The 18,944-nt window shown below is 49.9% G+C and overlaps 1 protein-coding gene across 14 annotated transcripts in view; it reads left to right on the top strand.

Annotated features, from left to right (window-relative positions):
- The window catches only part of TENM4 (teneurin transmembrane protein 4), a 1,162,188-nt gene extending 1,144,995 nt beyond the window's left edge, over positions 1-17,193 (top strand). For all 14 annotated transcript variants that reach the window (XM_086385810.1, XM_086385811.1, XM_086385817.1 and 11 more), the window contains 3 exons: positions 224-1,838; positions 8,583-8,725; positions 11,650-17,193. In XM_086385810.1, the coding sequence (XP_086241936.1) occupies positions 224-1,838; positions 8,583-8,725; positions 11,650-12,408 (2,517 nt within the window). In that variant the 3' untranslated portion in view covers positions 12,409-17,193. The remainder of the gene's footprint in view (positions 1-223; positions 1,839-8,582; positions 8,726-11,649) is intronic.
- The last annotated feature ends 1,751 nt before the right edge of the window (positions 17,194-18,944 follow it).

The raw sequence follows: 18,944 nt of genomic DNA, 5'->3' as shown, positions 1-18,944 counted from the left end.
CTGTAGGCAGGCCAAGGGTGGCAAGAAGGCCTTCTCTTAGCACATCTATACCCCATTGCATTATCCTAGGGCACACTGATAGGAAAGCTCTGGTTTGGGCATAACTTAGAAGAACCACTGGCTTCCTTGGCCTTTCATTCTTTTCCTTTAAGTCTGGGGCTCACAGACCTCTCCTTCCTCCCCAGCACCCTCCTCTCACCTCTCGGTTTTCCTCTCCCTCCAGTCTATGGTGCTGCTCCTCCACAGCCAGAGGCAATACATCTTTGAGTTTGACAAGAACGACCACCTCTCTTCTGTGACCATGCCCAATGTGGCTCGGCAGACACTGGAGACCATCCGCTCAGTGGGTTACTACAGGAACATCTACCAGCCCCCCGAGGGCAATGCCTCAGTGATCCAGGACTTCACTGAGGATGGGCACCTCCTCCACACCTTCTACCTGGGCACTGGCCGCAGGGTGATATACAAGTATGGCAAGCTGTCCAAGCTGGCCGAGCTGCTGTATGACACCACCAAGGTGAGCTTCACCTACGATGAGACTGCTGGCATGCTAAAGACCATCAACCTACAGAACGAGGGCTTCACTTGCACTATCCGCTACCGTCAGATCGGGCCCCTGATCGACCGCCAGATCTTTCGCTTCACCGAGGAAGGCATGGTCAATGCCCGCTTTGACTACAACTATGACAACAGCTTCCGGGTGACCAGCATGCAGGCTGTGATCAACGAGACCCCACTGCCCATTGACCTGTATCGCTATGATGACGTGTCGGGCAAGACAGAGCAGTTCGGGAAGTTTGGTGTCATCTACTATGACATTAACCAGATCATCACCACGACAGTCATGACCCACACCAAGCACTTTGACGCCTACGGCCGGATGAAGGAAGTGCAATATGAGATCTTCCGCTCGCTCATGTACTGGATGACCGTCCAGTATGATAACATGGGGCGAGTGGTGAAGAAGGAGCTGAAGGTGGGACCCTACGCCAACACCACCCGCTACTCCTATGAGTACGACGCCGATGGCCAGCTGCAGACTGTCTCCATCAATGACAAGCCACTCTGGCGATACAGCTATGACCTCAATGGGAACCTGCACTTACTGAGCCCTGGAAATAGTGCGCGGCTTACCCCACTACGGTATGACCTCCGCGACCGCATCACCAGGCTGGGCGACGTGCAGTACAAGATGGACGAGGACGGTTTCTTGAGGCAGCGGGGCAGCGATATCTTTGAGTACAACTCAGCCGGCCTGCTCATCAAGGCCTACAACCGGGGTGGTGGCTGGAGTGTCAGGTACCGCTACGATGGCCTGGGACGACGGGTGTCTAGCAAGAGCAGCCAGAGCCACCACCTGCAGTTTTTCTACGCAGACCTGACCAACCCTACCAAGGTCACCCACCTCTACAACCACTCCAGCTCTGAGATCACATCCCTCTACTACGACCTGCAAGGGCACCTCTTTGCCATGGAGTTGAGCAGCGGAGATGAGTTTTATATAGCTTGCGACAACATCGGGACCCCTCTTGCTGTCTTCAGTGGAACAGGCTTAATGATCAAGCAGATCCTGTACACGGCCTATGGGGAGATCTACATGGACACCAACCCCAACTTCCAGATCATCATTGGCTACCATGGTGGCCTCTACGATCCACTCACCAGGCTTGTCCACATGGGCCGGCGGGATTACGACGTGCTGGCTGGTCGCTGGACTAGCCCAGACCACGAGTTGTGGAAGCACCTTAGTAGCAGCAACATCATGCCCTTTAATCTCTACATGTTTAAAAACAACAACCCCATCAGCAACTCTCAGGACATCAAGTGCTTCATGACAGGTGAGGATCAGGGCTCATTCAGAGGGCAGGGACCTCGATTGCTCTGGTCATTTGGACCATCTTTCTTGACAAAGCCAGTATGGTATAATGGGAAACATTTACTTTCTCTTAGAGTAGTATTTTCCAAAGTATTTTTGAAGAAACACTAGTTAAGAGAAATGCTCTGTAAAAACTGGTTTTGGCATCAAATCAGTTTGATAGGATAACCACCATTCCAAAATTTTCATGATCCATTTCAGCTTAGGAAAGGCTGTATGAAGTCTTGTAGCAAAGGGAACTGTTTCATATAATTTCATATAATCACCCACTGTTTTTCCAACTTGTTTGACCATGAACCCCCCCTTTCTTTTTACCATGAAACCCTAATATTTCACTGGATGCATCCCTTGGGATGTATTCTGAGAGTTTCTGACCCAAAGATCAAGCTGGTTATGTGTCCCTGATAAACTGAGTGAAGGTATGACCAAAAAAAAAAAAAATCAGAAACAAGAAATCAGTTATCTTATTTGGGATGATATGAATGGAAAATTCAAACTTAGGAGGCAGAACTAGAGGAAAGATCCATTATTTCTAAGCTATGACAGTCACAAAATTTACTTAACTTCCCTTGAATTCCAGTTTCCTGATCTATAAATTGAAGTTAGAATATCTACCCTGGCTCTGATAAGTTAATATGCACATTGTATATCATAGAGCAACTATTAAAAGATAAAACAGAGGCATAGGTTATCAGTCAATAGTGGAGATAAAATGAAGACTAAAATAATAATCCAAAGAGGGGAGGGGATGAGGGAGCAAAAGGAACAAAGAACAGATGGACAAATGGGAAAAAAAAAAAAAACCCTGGTAGTGAAAGGTTGTTGTTGAGCTGTGAAAGATGCTGAGATTCTTGGCCTCCGGAGAAGAGGAGTTCAAGCCGGGGCCAGTGATGAGGCTTGATCAGTCAGAGCTTTTGTGTAATAAAGCTTTGTTAAAGTATAAGAGAGATAGAGAAAGCTTCTAACATAGACATCAGAGGGGAGTAGAAAGAGTGCCCCCCTGCTAGTCTTTAGCCAGATGTTTCATGTCTGTTAGGAAGCTGTTAATCAGATAAGAGAGACACCTCGAGGCTGACGGAGTTTCACCAGCCCCTCGCCCACAATATGCATTTTTGAGATAGGATGGCACGAGGTGTGTCATCCCCAGCCATAAAGCAGTTGATACGAATACTGGTTTGTTGAGTCATTGTCAGCCCAAGGTTTGAGAAAAGAAAAAAAGTTAGTCTTAGGTGGAACCATTTTGAAGGCAAATTCCAAAGCAAATACATGGTTTCATTAACATAGCTTAAGAGAAACATTTCCATAAGAAAAAGGCATTGGTGAGCTCAAGGTTTGAGAAAAGTTAAGTTCGGGTGGAACCAGGTGTCGTCATGGCAACACAGAATTTTAAGAGAAAAAAATCTGACATGTGCAGCCCTATTTCCTCTGTTTAGAGACCCCTGGCTTTCCTGCCTGTTACCCTCTCAGTAGGATGGTTGCAGGGATAAAACAAGATACATTTGACAATCTGCCTAGCACAGCTCATGGCTTGTGTTCATTCCTGTTCCTCTACTATCCAATTTTAAAAGCGGGCTTTGGTCTTCACTACTGTGAAACCAACTTGAGTGTAAAGTGCCCCAGAGGTCACTCATGCCAGAAATGCCTCCAGCAGACTCCTCCCAGCAAGCAGCCACAGTCAGATCAGACCTCACAAGTCAGAGAAGCTATGGGGATTCAGGTCTGGTTAAAACCAGCCCTTTTTATAGAAGAGTACGTGTACTGGGCAAAAAGTTGGGCATGCCAACTTTCCCCCTCTTTTGTCCCATGATAACACCATCCTGCCCCATAATTTAAGGCCATTTCCTTCATCCAACAAGGGCCTCCTCTGTGTAGCCACTGTTTTAGGCACTGGGGATAGAAAGACCATCCCTGCCCTCCAGAAATTCACCCTGCATGAGGCCAGATAGACACGCACTCTGAAGTATGAGAGGCCCGTGGTGAACGTTTGCCGTGATGGTCAGTGAAAGCATCAGGAGACATGTCAGGAGACATGGCTGACTCCGCCCGGGGAACCCCTGATGCATGAGGTCCACTTACGAGTAGACTTTCACCAGGTGATGGGAAGAAGGATGATCCAAGGAGAGGGGGCCGCGCATGCCAAAGTGCAGAAGGCAGCGTGTACAGCCTACACGAGAGCCCCTTAGGCATGTGGTGGCTTCCTGGGGCCCCAAACTTGGTGGCTCAGGCTGGACCTGTTTCTGCTGACAGAGGCCTAGAGGATTAGTCTTCATTCAGAGAAGAATTCTAGATGGTCCTCTAGAGAGCTAGAGTCCCAAGAGTGGGCAGGAAGAGAGGACACAGTGGTAAGCAGGTGAGATGAAAACCTCCTTTGGACCTGAGGATGCACAGGAATATCCCAACAAGGTTGCCCATCGTTCACCCTGCTCAGCTCGCTGCCAGCCCTAGAACACCTTAGTGGGTTGTGAGGATGTTCAACTTATATCTGTCTGGATTAAGCTTGCCCTGTGCCTCATCCTCCAGTGAGGTTCCTGGTGGATGACTTGGCAGGTTACTGTAGCTGAAGAAAAAATGGTGCGAAAAACCATTTTACTACCAAAAGCCAAGATGCAACTAGTTCTCACTGCTAACTGCTAAGTCCCTTCAGTCGTGTCCGACTCTGTGCGACCCCAGAGATGGCAGCCCACCAGGGTCCCCCGTCCCTGGGATTCTCCAGGCAAGAACACTAGAGTGGGTTGCCATTTCCTTCTCCAATGCGTGCAAGTGAAAAGTGAAAGTGAAGTCACTCAGTCATGTCCGACCCTCAGTGACCCCATGGACTGCAGCCTTCCAGGCTCCTCCGTCCATGGGATTTTCCAGGCAAGAGCACTGGAGTGGGTGCCATTGCCTTCTCCGAGTTCTCATTAGACCTAAACATTTAGCTTCCACATAGGCTACCTGCAACCTCATTCACATCTAGCAATGACAATGATAAAAAGGGCATCTTTTTTCCAAAAATGTCTTCAAGGGTCCTGAGATAGACTCCAAAATAGGGTCTTAGGGCTTCCCAGGTGGCTCAGTGGTAAAGAAATCTGCCTGTCAAGGCAGGAGACACAGGTTTGATCCCTGGGTCAGAAAGAGCCTTTGGAGGAGGAAATGACAACCCACTCCAGTATTCTTGCCTGGAGAATCCCATGGACAGAGGAACCTGGTGGGCTACAGTCCATGGGGTTACAAAAGAGTCGAACACAACTTAGCAACTGAACATGGATGCATAGGGTCTTAAGCCTGTATTGGATAGACTTATATCACATGATGACCTCTGAATCAGCCACTATGGCTGGGGAGATAGAATGTACTGATTGATTGGCTTAGCCTAGGTCATTCGCATGCTCCAATGAGGAATCCTTAGGTGGAGTCAGCATCCCTAAAAATACACGCGTACCTCAAAAAGAGAGAAAAGGCAGAATGGGATGCTAGGAACGCAACTTTAAAATGTCCACCACTGATCCCTCATATACACCTTTGCACTTGACCATCCCTGTTGCCTGTGAGATGGGGAGTACTGACGCCATTTACAGAGGCAGAAAGTGAGGGTCAGAGAAGAAAAGGAACCAGCCCAGGTAGAGGGGGCGAGGCTGAGCTTAGACTGCTGCTGTGTCTGACTCCAGGATCCTCATTCTTAGGTGAGTTCTCTCTGTAAAGTGCACAGCTGTGTTCATGTAAAAGGGATTGTTATTCTCCATCACTGTTCCAGGCAGCCATGCTGAGGTCTGAGACGGATTGGTGAAGAGCTATTTAATGTGAGGGAACATCTACCTCTGATGTCATAGGAAAGAAAGGGAACATTCCCAACTCTTTAGAAAAGCACAGTAGAAAAACCAATGAATAAATCAGTTTTCAGCGTTTTTCCTAAAGGCATAATGGAAAGTTTCCCACCTTCCATCACTTATAATTAAGGCCCAGGCCTCTTTTCAGCCCCCTGGTTTCCTGGGAATTCTCAGTACTCCTGATAGAAACTTTCCTCTGCAACTACAAATTCAGATGCAAGTTCTAAGCCTGAGGCAAAATGGCTTTGTAGCCATTTTTTTTCCTCTCCATTCTGTTTGTTTTAATTTCCCAAAGAACCATCTGCCATGATTCATAGAATCAGAGATACTTAGAAACTCAGTGAATATAGGGACTTTGGAGAAAACTGATCCAAGCGCCTCGTGTTTCAAATGAGGAAATGAAGGTCCAGGCACTTGGAGGCATAGGTGTTTCTTCTTCAAACACAGAAGAAACACAGAAAACCTTCTGTGAGCCAGAACCACGCTGAACACTTGAAAATACAGTAAGTTCAATCATTTATATAACAGACAGAACAGTTCCTGCTATATGATGGCCGATTCAACTGGTAACACTGTTAGTATTCTTCTCCATGACTTGGTGAAAACTATTTCTCCCATCAATTTGCAGACAAAGAAACTAAACCTTAGAGAGATTAAGGAAAATGTCCAAGATCAGTTTGTGAGTTGGGGAGCCAGTGTTTGGACCTGGGTTTTGTCTTGCCTTAACCATGTTCTTTCCCTTAAGTGATCTCTCTAGAAGTAGAATTTGGGTTTCCAATCTTCTTTCTACCACCCCTTCGCTTCAGTACCTCCAGGCTTCAAACCCAAGAGATGGACTCTGTAACATCCAAAATGCAAAAACAAGCCCCACCCCCCACCCCGAAAAGGCAAACATGAGGCTTTTAGGGTACAGGCAACACGGGATGAGGTTGTTGACCACCAAAGGGCACTCCCATCTTTGGGATGAACTGTTTCACCAATGCCTGGACCCTAAGAACCTCCCTGACCAGAGATCTGTCTGCTTGGGAAGAAGCCAAAAGCAGACCTGAATGCCCACTGCCCAGAGTTGCTGGCTCTGAGACTAAATTCTGAATTCTGCCTTCTCCTGACTTCAGATTCAAGTCTCTGGTCACCAACTGCCTTGGCATCTTCGGCTGCCCCTTCCCAAGGAAGGCTGAGCCATGCTGGGACACAGGCTGTCTGTCTGTCTCCTGTGTATGTGTGTTAGACACTCAGTTGTGTCTGACTCTTTGAGACCCCATGAATTATAGCCCACCAGGCCCCTCTGTCCATGGGGATTCTCCAGGCAAGAATACTGGAGTGGGTTGCCATGCCCTTCTTCAGGGGCTCTTCCCTTGCCAGGGGTCAAGCCTGGGTCTCCTGCATCGCAGGCAGACTCTTTACCATCTGAGCCACCAAGGAAACCCTGTCTGTCTCCTGTAGACCCCAGATCACCTCCTGCCTGCCACCTCAGGCTCTTCCTGCCCCAGCCACCATTTTCCTTTCTGATTCTCTCTCTGCCCTGCTGAACTGCTGTCTGGCTACCCGAAAGTTCCCAATACTCACCTGCCCACTCAGGCCTTGCCTTACACAACAGCTTTTGCCTGAAGTGCCCCCCTCATCTCCACTGAAGTCTGACAAAATTTACACAACTTTCAGTGTCCGGCTTAAAGGCTACCTTCTTCATGAAGACTTGTCAGCCTGTAGGACCAAAAGACTTCTGCCCTCCACTCGGCCTTTTTCTCGTGTCAGAGTTATCCATGCCCTGTGTCTCGTCTCCCCTCCAGGGTCCTGAGGGTGCAGGCTGAAGGTCTGTGACACCAGTGCTGGGCACGGAAAAGACCCTCAGCCACAGAGGGCCAAGTAACTGATGGCACACCCTCTTTCTTTTCCTCAAGTCTTTTTTTTTCCCCTGAAGTCTTGACTTCCTGATTCCATTCTTCAGTGAGCCAAATGCTTATGACAATATCCCAGCTGAGTATCTATACTGAGTACTTTCTAATTAATAACCCCCCAGGAATATTATAAAAACCAATAAATTCAATGCCTATGGGGCTCGATCATCAAACCCAATATAGAGACTGGAAATGATAGCACAGGGAAGTTAGGTGACTTCCTTTGGCTGTCAGAGTAAGTAAAACGCAGGATCGGGGGGTGGGGGGAACTCTTTGATCTGTGGTCAGGCCATCTCCATGGGCTTCCCCGGTAGCTCAGCGGTAAAGAATCTTCCTGAATGCATGAGACATGAGTTTGATCCCTGGGTCAGGAAGATCCCCTGGAGGAGGAGATGGCTACCCACTCCAGTATTCTTGCCTGGAGAATCCCATGGACAGAGGAGCCTGGCAGGCTATGATCCATAGAGTGAGCAGGAGTCGGATGTGACCGAAGCAACTGAGCACAGGCCAATGCACTTTGGCCCTGAGATTCTAATCTCTGCAGAAAGGATTGGGAAAGGGTTTAAGAGTTTATTTCTTAAGTGAATTTTCTCTTTGAAAGTCATTCATTAAAATCTTCCCTTTGGGTGTGGTTGTCTTCTGTGTCTTCTGTTGATGTCTAAGGTAGATGCAGAGCGGTCTTCATCCATCAACAGCTGCCCCAGGCTGTGAAGCTGAAGGTCCTTGGGGTAGAGTGACAGTAGAAAGAGGAGTTGGGAAGCCTAGGTTCTACATGTGTGACATCACTCTCAGATACATCCGCAGGAGGGATCACTAGTCCCAAGAGCACACTCGGCTTCCATGCTATGAAACAGTTTCCAGCGTGCTTGTTGACTCTCCCACCAGCTGCCCACCACATCCTCACCCCACCCCAGCAGCCTTACTCTAGGCCGCCTTCTCAAGGTGTGTCACATCTGAGGTCCACTGACTCCACAGGGATGTTTCTGCTTCTTCTCTCCCACCCAGATGTCAACAGCTGGCTCCTCACCTTCGGATTCCAGCTTCACAACGTGATCCCCGGCTATCCCAAGCCAGACATGGATGCTATGGAACCATCCTATGAGCTCGTCCACACACAGATGAAAACTCAGGAGTGGGACAACAGCAAGGTAATTCACGCACATGGCTGACATTACAAGAATGGGTCCCACCAGCTTTTCAGAAAAGCTTAGGCCAATAATAGAAACCAACGTGGTACGTTTGCAGTGCTTACCAGAAACTGTTGAGCAAAAAACTTAGTGACCCCGGCAAGTCACTATGGACACAGCCATAATGGCACACAGATCCTCATGAGCCAAATTAAGGAGTTTTGTATGTTACACTGAGTTTGGAGTTCTGCACAATGAGCCTTTGTCCCAACCCAGAGCAAAAGTACAAGGAGGAAAGGTGCGTTCTAAATACAAATGTAATATTTCCTGAGCACCCTCAACATGCCCCTGCCCTTGTGTGAGGTGTTCTTTATAAATTAACAACAAAAATATCCCCCTGCATCATTGTTGTCATTTTACAGATTTAATGCCTGAGGCTTTCAAATGCCACCCACCAAAGATGGAGTAGCGTGGGATTCAAACTCAGATCTGTCTGTAGATCCTCAAAACAGTGTTGCTCTCTCCATCTTCCATTCGTGACACAAAGACTCATAGAATTTCATGGTTATAAAGATCATAAAAGCGGTTGCACCCCACCCCCTCACTTCCTGCATCCATTTGTTCATTTCTTCCCACTGCCCCCCTCATTCATAAGATCTGTACAAGGAGCTGGCTCTTCCAGACCCCATGCTGCAGGAGCCCAGGGAAGGCAGGAATGAATCAGGCCGAGACTGGGCCTTCCAGGGGACCCCTGTCCGAGGGGACAAGAGACTCAGGAGGAAGTCTGGGTTGCAGATGGCATATGGCTGGCAATCAGAAACTGACGCATCCGCATCTCTTACTCCGGCCAGATTCCATGAGGTCTCAGCCTGGCTGTTTCCTTCCCCTAGACTCTGGAGAACATGGTGCTGGACCTCTGTTGACTGATGGCACCTACAACTTCCTCTCCACACTCTATTTTCATTTCTGCTTTCTTTTCTGTATCTCCACTAGACCCTGAGCCCCAAGGGGGCAAGTAGTGGGTCTTATTTGGTACCCGGCCTACCACCTTGCATATTTCTCAGGTGCCTGGAAGGAACACTTTTTGTTGAATGACCAAATAGTTGAAAGAGGTAAACAACTCTGCAAGTTCAGTCTTTTCCCCCACTTTACAGAGACCAGAGTTGAGAGAGGAAACTTGTCCAAGGCCAGCTGCAAAGTAGCAGAAGGCGATGAGAGCCCAAGCCCATCTGGTCGCAAAGCCTCTCTCTCTCTATGGCCTTCGCCTGCCCCCTGCCCTCTCCAGCCCCACCGTCCCTCCCCTCCAGGTCCCCCCAGCTGCCCATGGCACTGTCTTCCCAGGGCTGCTTCCAGCCTCTCAGCTGCGCCCCAACTCCAGGCTCCCTCCACCACCCGCTCCCAGAGCCACAGTCCCTGATGGCCCCTTTGCCAGCCTCTCTTGTCAATGAATTATTGATTTCTGCCCTTGGCAAGCATCGGAGATCTTTGTTGTTGAGCACTCTGGCTTTCGCGAAACTCTAGGAAATAATTGTTCACAGACAGGGTTCTATTAATTATAAAGAGGACTTAATTTCAGTGAGAAGCTGATGGACCTGTTTCTAAAGCTGTTTGCCTGAGTTGCTGACAAGGCCGTGCAGCCTGCCTGAGAGTGGCTTCCCATAGCTCCCTGAGCCATGGGAGGGACAGGTATGCCAAGGAGACAGGCCCAACCTGTTCCCTAAAGTAGCCAAGAGCAGGGGCACGTAAAGAGCCTCCAGGAAGCATTGTAGAGACAGAGGCCATCCTTGAAAACCATTTCTAAATGTGGCAGAGAGCAATAAAGCAGGTTAAGAGGATTCATGGACTTCCCGGGTGGCATTAGTGGTAAAGAACCTACCTGCCAATGCAGGAGATACAAGAGATGCAGGTTTGATCCCTGGGTCAGAAAGATCCCCTGGAGGAGGGCACGGCAACCCACTCCAGTAGTCTTGCCTGGAGAATCCCACGGGCAGAGGAGTGTGGCGGGCTATAGTCCACAGGGTCACAAAGAGCTGCACCGACTGAAGGACTTAGCACACACACAGAGGCTCACGTAAACCACTGCCTTCCATCTTACTAAGCCCCTAGCCAAGAGTACACCCTCGTCATTGCCGCACCTGACATCACCCCCTCATCCTCCAAGTCCCAACCCAGGTGTGAGCCCGTCCTTGAACCCGCCTTCTCCACCTCGCCTCTCTGCCTCCAGGCTGACATGTCCTGAGCTGTGTTTGCTCCTCCCGACTCCAGTAGCCCTTGAACTGAGCCTCTAGAATCAGAAAGACCTGGGTTCGAATGTTGGCTTGAATACCTACTACTGAATGACTGTGGGCCAGTCTCAACCTCTTTGAGCCTTAGCTTCTCAGACGTAAAACCAGAATAATAACACCCCTACTGTATAAAGCTATTGTGAAGATCCAACAAGATAACGAATGTGAACTATTCAGCTCAAAGACCAAGACATGTTGGCTATAGCCGTTACGGTCACTTCTCTTAGGCCACCAGTCCTCACACTTGATTGTAGTTCTTTGCTGTACGTTTGTCTTTCCCCACGAAACAAGGAGTTCTTCAAGGACAGGGATGATGTCTGCTTCGTTGTTCTGACCTCAGTGCCGAGAAAGCAAGTGAGCTCAGAGTAGATGCCCCCTGAGCAGCCTCTGAGTGGAAGGAAGGGTTAAATACATGGGTGCTTTTACGGCGAACCCTGGATAATGGGTTCAGCGTCACCACTTCCCAGACCGACAGAGTGCTTAACGGCAGGACTAGATGCTACTCGCACAGGGGCCGGGCGTCCTGGTGGTCAGCAGTAGAACTAGGTGCTACAGGTTAGTGTATTTGTATAAGTTAGACTTGGTCATGCAGGCTGGTTCTCCAGTTCCCTGGTGGTTTCCCCACTTTATTTCACTCTCTCTTTCTCCTCCCCACCTCAGTCTATCCTCGGGGTGCAATGTGAAGTGCAGAAGCAGCTCAAGGCCTTTGTCACCCTGGAACGTTTTGACCAGCTCTATGGCTCCACAATCACCAGCTGCCAGCAGGCCCCAGAGACAAAGAAGTTTGCATCCAGTGGCTCCGTGTTCGGCAAGGGGGTCAAGTTCGCCTTGAAGGATGGCCGCGTGGCCACAGACATCATCAGCGTGGCCAACGAGGACGGGCGGCGGGTGGCTGCCGTCTTGAACAACGCCCATTACCTGGAGAACCTGCACTTCACCATCGACGGGGTGGACACCCACTACTTCGTGAAACCAGGGCCTTCGGAAGGTGACCTGGCCATCCTGGGCCTCAGCGGCGGGCGCCGGACCCTGGAGAACGGGGTCAACGTCACCGTCTCCCAGATCAACACGATGCTTAACGGCAGGACTAGACGCTACACAGACATCCAGCTCCAGTATGGGGCTCTGTGCTTGAACACGCGCTACGGGACCACTCTGGACGAGGAGAAGGCGCGGGTGCTGGAGCTGGCCCGGCAGAGAGCCGTGCGCCAGGCCTGGGCCCGTGAGCAGCAGCGACTTCGGGACGGGGAGGAGGGCCTGCGGGCCTGGACCGAGGGCGAGAAGCAGCAGGTGCTGAACACGGGGCGGGTTCAAGGCTACGATGGCTTCTTCGTGATCTCAGTCGAGCAGTATCCGGAACTGTCAGACAGCGCCAACAACATCCACTTCATGAGACAGAGTGAGATGGGCCGGAGGTGACAGAGAGGACCACGGCCGGGACTTCTTGCCAAAGACAGCTACTCTTTTGTGGCCGCGGACCTGACTGTGTTGTACTTAAAAAAAAAAAATCCTTTTTTTAACAAGTGCAAAAAAACAACAACAAAAAAGATACTTGGTTGCATTGTAACTCATGCAACATCCTTTTTTTTAAGAAAAGAAAAACACAGATTTGGCCTTCACACATTTTTTGCAAAGAACAGAGGGTATTTTTTTTTTCTGTAGTGTGATCACAATGAAAACTTGACTGTCTTTTGTTCCCTTTTCCTTGAGGAGTTTTCCTTGTTGTTTGGGGCACATTTCTCTTCCCTGAGATGCAGCCCCTGGGGTGTGTCCTCGTCTGTCCCCAGGTCCCCAGTGTGATGTGAGACACGAGTGTCTGTGCTAACTTGTCCACGTGCAAGGCTATCTTCCACGGGGGTCGGGCAGGAGTGAAGGGTGCAGAGAGTCATGGGCCAGGAGCAGATTTCCGGAGGGCCTGGAAAGAGGGTCTGCAGGACCCAAGGATCTTTGGCCAAGCTCCCGCAGATAGGTGGGGGCGCTTTTTAACACTGTGTTCCATGCCCCCGGAGAACCACGGATGGTTTCATCTTGCTCTGGGGAATTTCATGATCTCACGGCACCTTTTTCAAGCTGCCCCAAACTCCTGTCCAAGCTTTATATTTTGATGCTAAACGAAACCCCCAACCCCTTTTGCAAACCCTGTGTAGTTGTCAGTTGCCACTCCCATGCTGGGACGGAGCATGTGTCTCCTGGGTCTTTTTCCCAGTCTGGCAACCTCGTCCTGGGGGCTAAGAGGCAGAGGTACCCAGGGCGTCTGTGGTTGATCAGTCCTCCCGTGATGTTCCTTATTCAGCTCCTCTTCTCTCCCAAAGCCAGATGTGAGAACCAGCACTGCACGGCCGGCCCTGAGTGTGGGCACCATGCCCGGAAGAGAAGGTCACCCACAGCACAAGGATGGCATTGGTGGCAAGGATACCAGCCTGCCTTCCGAGGTGAAGCCCTCTCCCCCAGGACTCTGGGCATCTTCCCTCCATTGCTCAGCTGCCACCACTGAGAACTAGGAGTGTGGAGAGAGGTGCCTGGTGGCCTTCGGTTCCGGAAAAGAGGTTTAAGGAAAAGTCAGCCAAAGAGAGGAAGGCGTGAACCAAGCATGGTTCTAACCAGCTCCCGAAGGCACCTCTGCTTCCCTGTTAGTGTCGGGCTAACTGCAGAGCTTGGGATGCAGGAAATGCCTTCTGTGAAGTTCTTCTAAAACAGATGACAGCTTCTCCCCTCTAGAGGAGCCCAGCCAGGGTTTTAAAGTGAGATGAAGGAGCAAGGAGGAGAGAAGAGAGAACTTGGTGTGGCCTGGCAGCATCAAGCTGCCCCTCCAGGACTGGGGGCAGTGCCCGCAGACGCAGGAAGCCAGGCTGCAGTTGCCCCTGTGAAGACCCACGCCTGAGGGCAGTGGGTAGAGGCTTGTGGCCAGCCCACACCTGCAAGGCTTGTGGGAGAGGCAGCCCCCACTGGGCTGGAGGGGAGTACTGAAGGGAGGGGAGCGCCTGGGGCTCCTTGCTCCTGTCTCATCTGCCTAATTACCATCATCATTACCTCTCACAGGAGGCTCTGGGAGACCAGGAGCGGAAGCCAAATGTTCCCTTTTAAGCTGGGCTTCTTAGAAAATGGGACTTCTATGGGTTACATTTTACATTAAGTGTGGAAAATGAATTCTGAGTCTGAGCTCTTTCCCCGTGGAAACCTTGTTGGACTGACAAGCTCACGGCACCTTTATAGCCTTACTCACAGAGTCTTCAGAATATTCCAGCAGTGAACGAAACCGAGACGGTCTCTTGCCGCGTGAGAATTGGCGAAGCGCGCGGGCCGGGAGCCTGCCTGGCAGAGGGAGGCCCCCGCAGCTGCTCGGGAGAGGAGGTCTCGCCTGACGTCGTTCCACTGGGACGAGAGGATGCGTTTCGCTAAGTGCTCTTCCTGTTTCCAAAAAAAAAAAGTGACACTGCCGTGACAGTGCATCTTGGCCTTGTTTGTCCACCGCGTCCAGAGCTCAGCCGAGTCAGATGGCAGGGCTTCTGCGCCCACCGTGTGAGGCGGAGGCTGGTGGCGGCGCCCATCTGGCGGGATCCTTCTTGAATAGGATGGAAGATAGTTGGGCCTGAAGAACACATTTTGTTTTTTATTTTCAACCCAGAATAGACATGCCTCTCAAATGTCATCTTGATGGAAGGGGTCCTTGAGCAATGGGGCCCTGAACGTTGGCCTAGATAATCAGTTCCACCCTGACCTCCTGACATCAGTCCAGACCTGCTGGGAACGTCAACTTGGAGGTCAGAGCCAAATGAACCATCTCCCTGTACCTCCCCAACCCTCTGACTCTCCAACCCCAAAGTCACAGTGACTGTTAAAGATCAAAGTCATGGAAAATTACTGAACATTCCATTTCTTTAAACGAATGATGTTCTATTTTTTCCTGGGCTACACACCACCAAGGAGGCCTAGCTGCTGTCTGGGAGGAAATGGGAGCACCCCCAGCCTGTAGAGAAAGGGTCTCAAGTGTGGGGCAGGCAGCCTCGTGCACCTCGGTTTTGCCTTGTGCGGTTGCTACTGGAGACAGTGCTTCTGGCTTCAGCCCTTGTGGGTTGCTTTGCATTCGAGCCAGCAGGTGACTCAGTGCCTCTCCTCGCAGTGTCTTCCCGCTGGGACCAGCAGTCCCAATGTCACAGCAACAGTCTGAAGGCATAAGCCAGCATTCCCAGTGCCAGCCTGCTGGCCTCCAGGCATCAAATCCCATCTTTGATGGCACCTGCCCTTTTGACATTAACCAGCCAAAACGTGTCCCTTCCCTTGAGAGACAGCCCTCCCTCCCTGGCCCTGGTCCATTATTCTGTAGGATGACAGCTTCTGTCCCAAGAAGACAGAAGAACTGTTTGTGGAAGCTCCTTTAGAAGAGCTCCTACTTCCTCCTGAATCCTCCACAGCTGCCTCTCTGTCATCACCTTAAATAGGACTTCAGTGATTCCCCAACTTTGGTTTTATAGGATGAGATTTCCTTGTCACCCACCCACCAGCCAGACATCACTGGAGGGGGGACCTATGACAACAGGAAGAAGGCGAAGAAACTCCATGGTAAATGACCCCTGATGCTTGCCACTCAGAACTGTTTGCTGAGAACTAAACCACGGAACAGACCAGTACCTGATTTCTACCTAGGGATGGAGGATTTGAAACCATTTCTAAGAAACTGACCAGAAGTTGAAAATGGCCAGAGGATATGATTCTAATGAATCAGGATGAGGTGGGGAGCAGAAGGTGATGTAAATAAGGAAGGTGAATAAAACGGGGCAGTGTTTTCATAGACACATAACAGGGGGCTTCCCAGGTGACAATAATGGTAAAGAACCTGCCTGCCAATGCAGGAGACACAAGAGACGCAGGTTCAATCCCTAGGTCAGGAAGATCCCCTGGAGGAGGGCATGGCAACCCACTTCAGTATTCTTGCCTGGAGAATCCCATGGACAGAGGAGCCCAGCGGGCTACAGTCCATAGACTCGTAAAGAGTCGGACACGACTGAAGCGACTTAGCACAACAAGGAATCAGATTTGTTGTTTTTTTTTTTTTAATAACCTTTTTAGCTATGACTTTTAAGTACCACCTTTAACAATGGCAGGGGTTTCCAAAATGCAAAGACAAGATTTCCACGTGAAATCTTAGAATAGTTTTACATTGGTAACCTTGTACCTGCAGTTGCCACATGGTGAGGACCGTGACACTGAGCTAGGTGCCCAGGAGGAAGGAGTCGGCCAGGCCTCAGCAGGGTCTCAGATTTTGGGGTTTGTTCCCCCGGTGCTCAAAGTCAAATCTATCCTCTACCCCCTCACAGTGGCCACTAATGCCCCAGCCATGGCTTCCCGTCCCAAGCTAGGGCCCACCTCTTTTTCCTTCCCAGAAAGAACCCAGTCTCCTTTTCCCCTTGGGATCCTCATTTAGGACTAAAAGCCCTCTATTGAAGGTTCATAATTCCCAGGTAGGTTTATATACTTGTCTGTATTTTATTGGACAGGAGGAAATTAAAGAATTCTGTAGTTCAAGGCCCTTTCATTTAGCCTTCGAAAAACAGCAAACTCATTTTAAAGACTCATTGCTCAGGTGATAGAAACTTGATCCTCTCCAACCTTTACATTCTCAAAAAACCAGCCTTGTGTACACGACCGCCCCAGACAGCGGGCCGATGTTGGGTTTCTTACCCTCTCTGGAATGCCAAAGGCATGATACCAGGTGACCTCACGGTCCCCAGGAACATGTGTTTGATTCTGAGGGCAAACTGCCAATGGAGAACGAACGCTCCAGCAGGCTCCGCTAGCCTGGCAGAAGCTGAGTCACAGATGTTTGGTGGTGCCCGGCAGCCCTGGATTCACCAACACCAGAATCCCACTTTTCTAGACCCGCCTGATGTTCTTCAAGACTTCTGAACCCGCAGCTTTGGCAACGGGACTCTCCCAAGCTGCCTCTGGACGACCAACACTGGAGACTCTGGCCTTACCATGTGGAAATAATTTTCCTGAAGTCTGGAACTGATTTTGAGAAGTTTTTTTTCTCAACACTTTTGTGTTTCTAACACTGTATTCTTGACTGTGTAAATACCGACAAGGCTGTAAATAAATGCAGATGTAGATACCTTCTAGAAAAGAAAAGAAAAAGGCATAAAAACAAAACCAGAAGTGACCCTGTGTAGCCTTCGTTGACAAATAAAAGAATATTTTGTGTTTAAAGGTGTCTAGTGGCCTTTTGTTTGGAGAACGGTGGCTGCCTGAGCCAGCTCTGAGTTTGCACTCCAAGAAGCAAGCTCAGTTCTCAGGAGGACTGCCAAAGCTCTGGTCCTCGGCCCCAAAGTCCCCCTTAAGCCCTCCAGGTGACGCCTGTCATAGCCAGGCATTTCCAGAGGACACAAAGACCCTGGGCCTTAACCTCACAAATGCCAAAGCAACTCTTTCACCAGCTACGCCCCACTGTTCCCCGGGGCCATATCCCAGCGGCTCTTCTTTCTGGCCTCAGGGACAGACTCCAAGTGGCCGGACAGATCGACACTGCCCTAAGGAGACAGCTACACTCTGCCACTTGTTCACTGGGTCACGTCACTGCATTCCACGTGGGGTGTCACTAGCTACACTTTCAAAAATAAATGTATATTCATCATACAAATTATTATAGCCACATGATACAACTTGGGGGAAAAAGGAGGAAAATTCCTTTAGCGTTGTTTTGGATTTTTGTTTTTTGCTCTATGATATGTATTTTTTTTCTGAAAAAAAAAAAAGAAATCTAAGGTAGGTGTAGTCACCGCAGACGGGTAATTTTTCACCCTGCCTTTTTCAAAGAACCTCGCGTTTAACCTCAGGTCCAGAAGTCAGGGATGACAGCTGGTCACTTAGGAAAATACATTTGCTAAGCCCAGCTCCCTAGTGTGAATGGTGAACCTTATGAAAATTCAAATAATTGAGGACAAGAGTGAGAACAGAAGGCTCACAGCTTCCCATTAGCCTTGGGTCTGGCTTACCACCAGGCCCCCCAGGAAGGAGCTTCAAGCTCCAGGCCTCTTCCCTCCACCTGGGCAGCCATGGGCTGACCAGGCACCGATGTCCAGGCTGCCATTCTTCCGTGGTGCCAGGGATGGAGGCTGATCTTAGGTGAGTAATTTAAATTCTAAGCTTCAGTCTTCTATCTGTAACAAGGTGGCCCATACCTTAGTTCCTCCTCAGATCGCCTTAAAGAAGCAGGTATGTACTGTGGACCGCTGCTCTCTGAACAACAGCTCTTGGCCGACTGCAGCTTTTCCCCTTCACCTCTCTCTCCCCAGGCCCCTCCCCACCTTCCTTGCGAAGTCTGGTACTCTTTCCACTGCACCAGTAGTTCTCAAACTCTGGCTTATATCAGACTCAGCTGGTGTTTCTCAAACCATAGATTGCTGGGCCCCACCCCCAGAATTTCTGAATCAATGGGTCTGCTTTCAGTTCAGTCGCTCAGGTGTGTCCCGATTCTTTGCGACCCCATGGACCACAGCACACCAGGCCTCCCTGTCTATCACCAACTCCTGGAGTTTACTCAAACTCATGTCCATCAAGTCAGTGATGCCATCCAGCCATCTCATCCTCTGTCGTCCCCTTCTCCTCCTGCCTTCAATCTTTCCCAGCATCAGGGTCTTTCCAAATGAGTCAGTTCTTCTCATCAGGTGGCCAGATTATTGGAGTTTCAGCTTTAGCATCAGTCCTTCCAATGAATATTCAGGACTGATTTCCTTTAGGGTGGATTGGTTGGGTCTGCATGGGGCCCCACTATGTGCATTTCTAACGTATTCTCAGATGATGTGGATGAGAATCTCCACGCTTTGAGAACTGCTGCCAACAACTCTACACTATGGACACCATAAGCTATTCAGCCTGACCCTCAGATGCCCTTGCTCAAGGAGACCTACCACTTACAGCCAGCAGAGCCAGTGTATCAGTGTATCATGTCCTCCTCGGCG

This window comes from Bos grunniens, chromosome 29 (genome assembly GCF_055505025.1).
Source record: "Bos grunniens cultivar Pamir isolate PY7600 chromosome 29, Bosgru_T2T1.0, whole genome shotgun sequence".
NCBI lineage: Eukaryota > Metazoa > Chordata > Mammalia > Artiodactyla > Bovidae > Bos > Bos grunniens.
The sequence above is the reverse complement of the archived record's forward strand: the minus strand, read 5'-3'. Positions and strand labels throughout refer to the sequence as shown.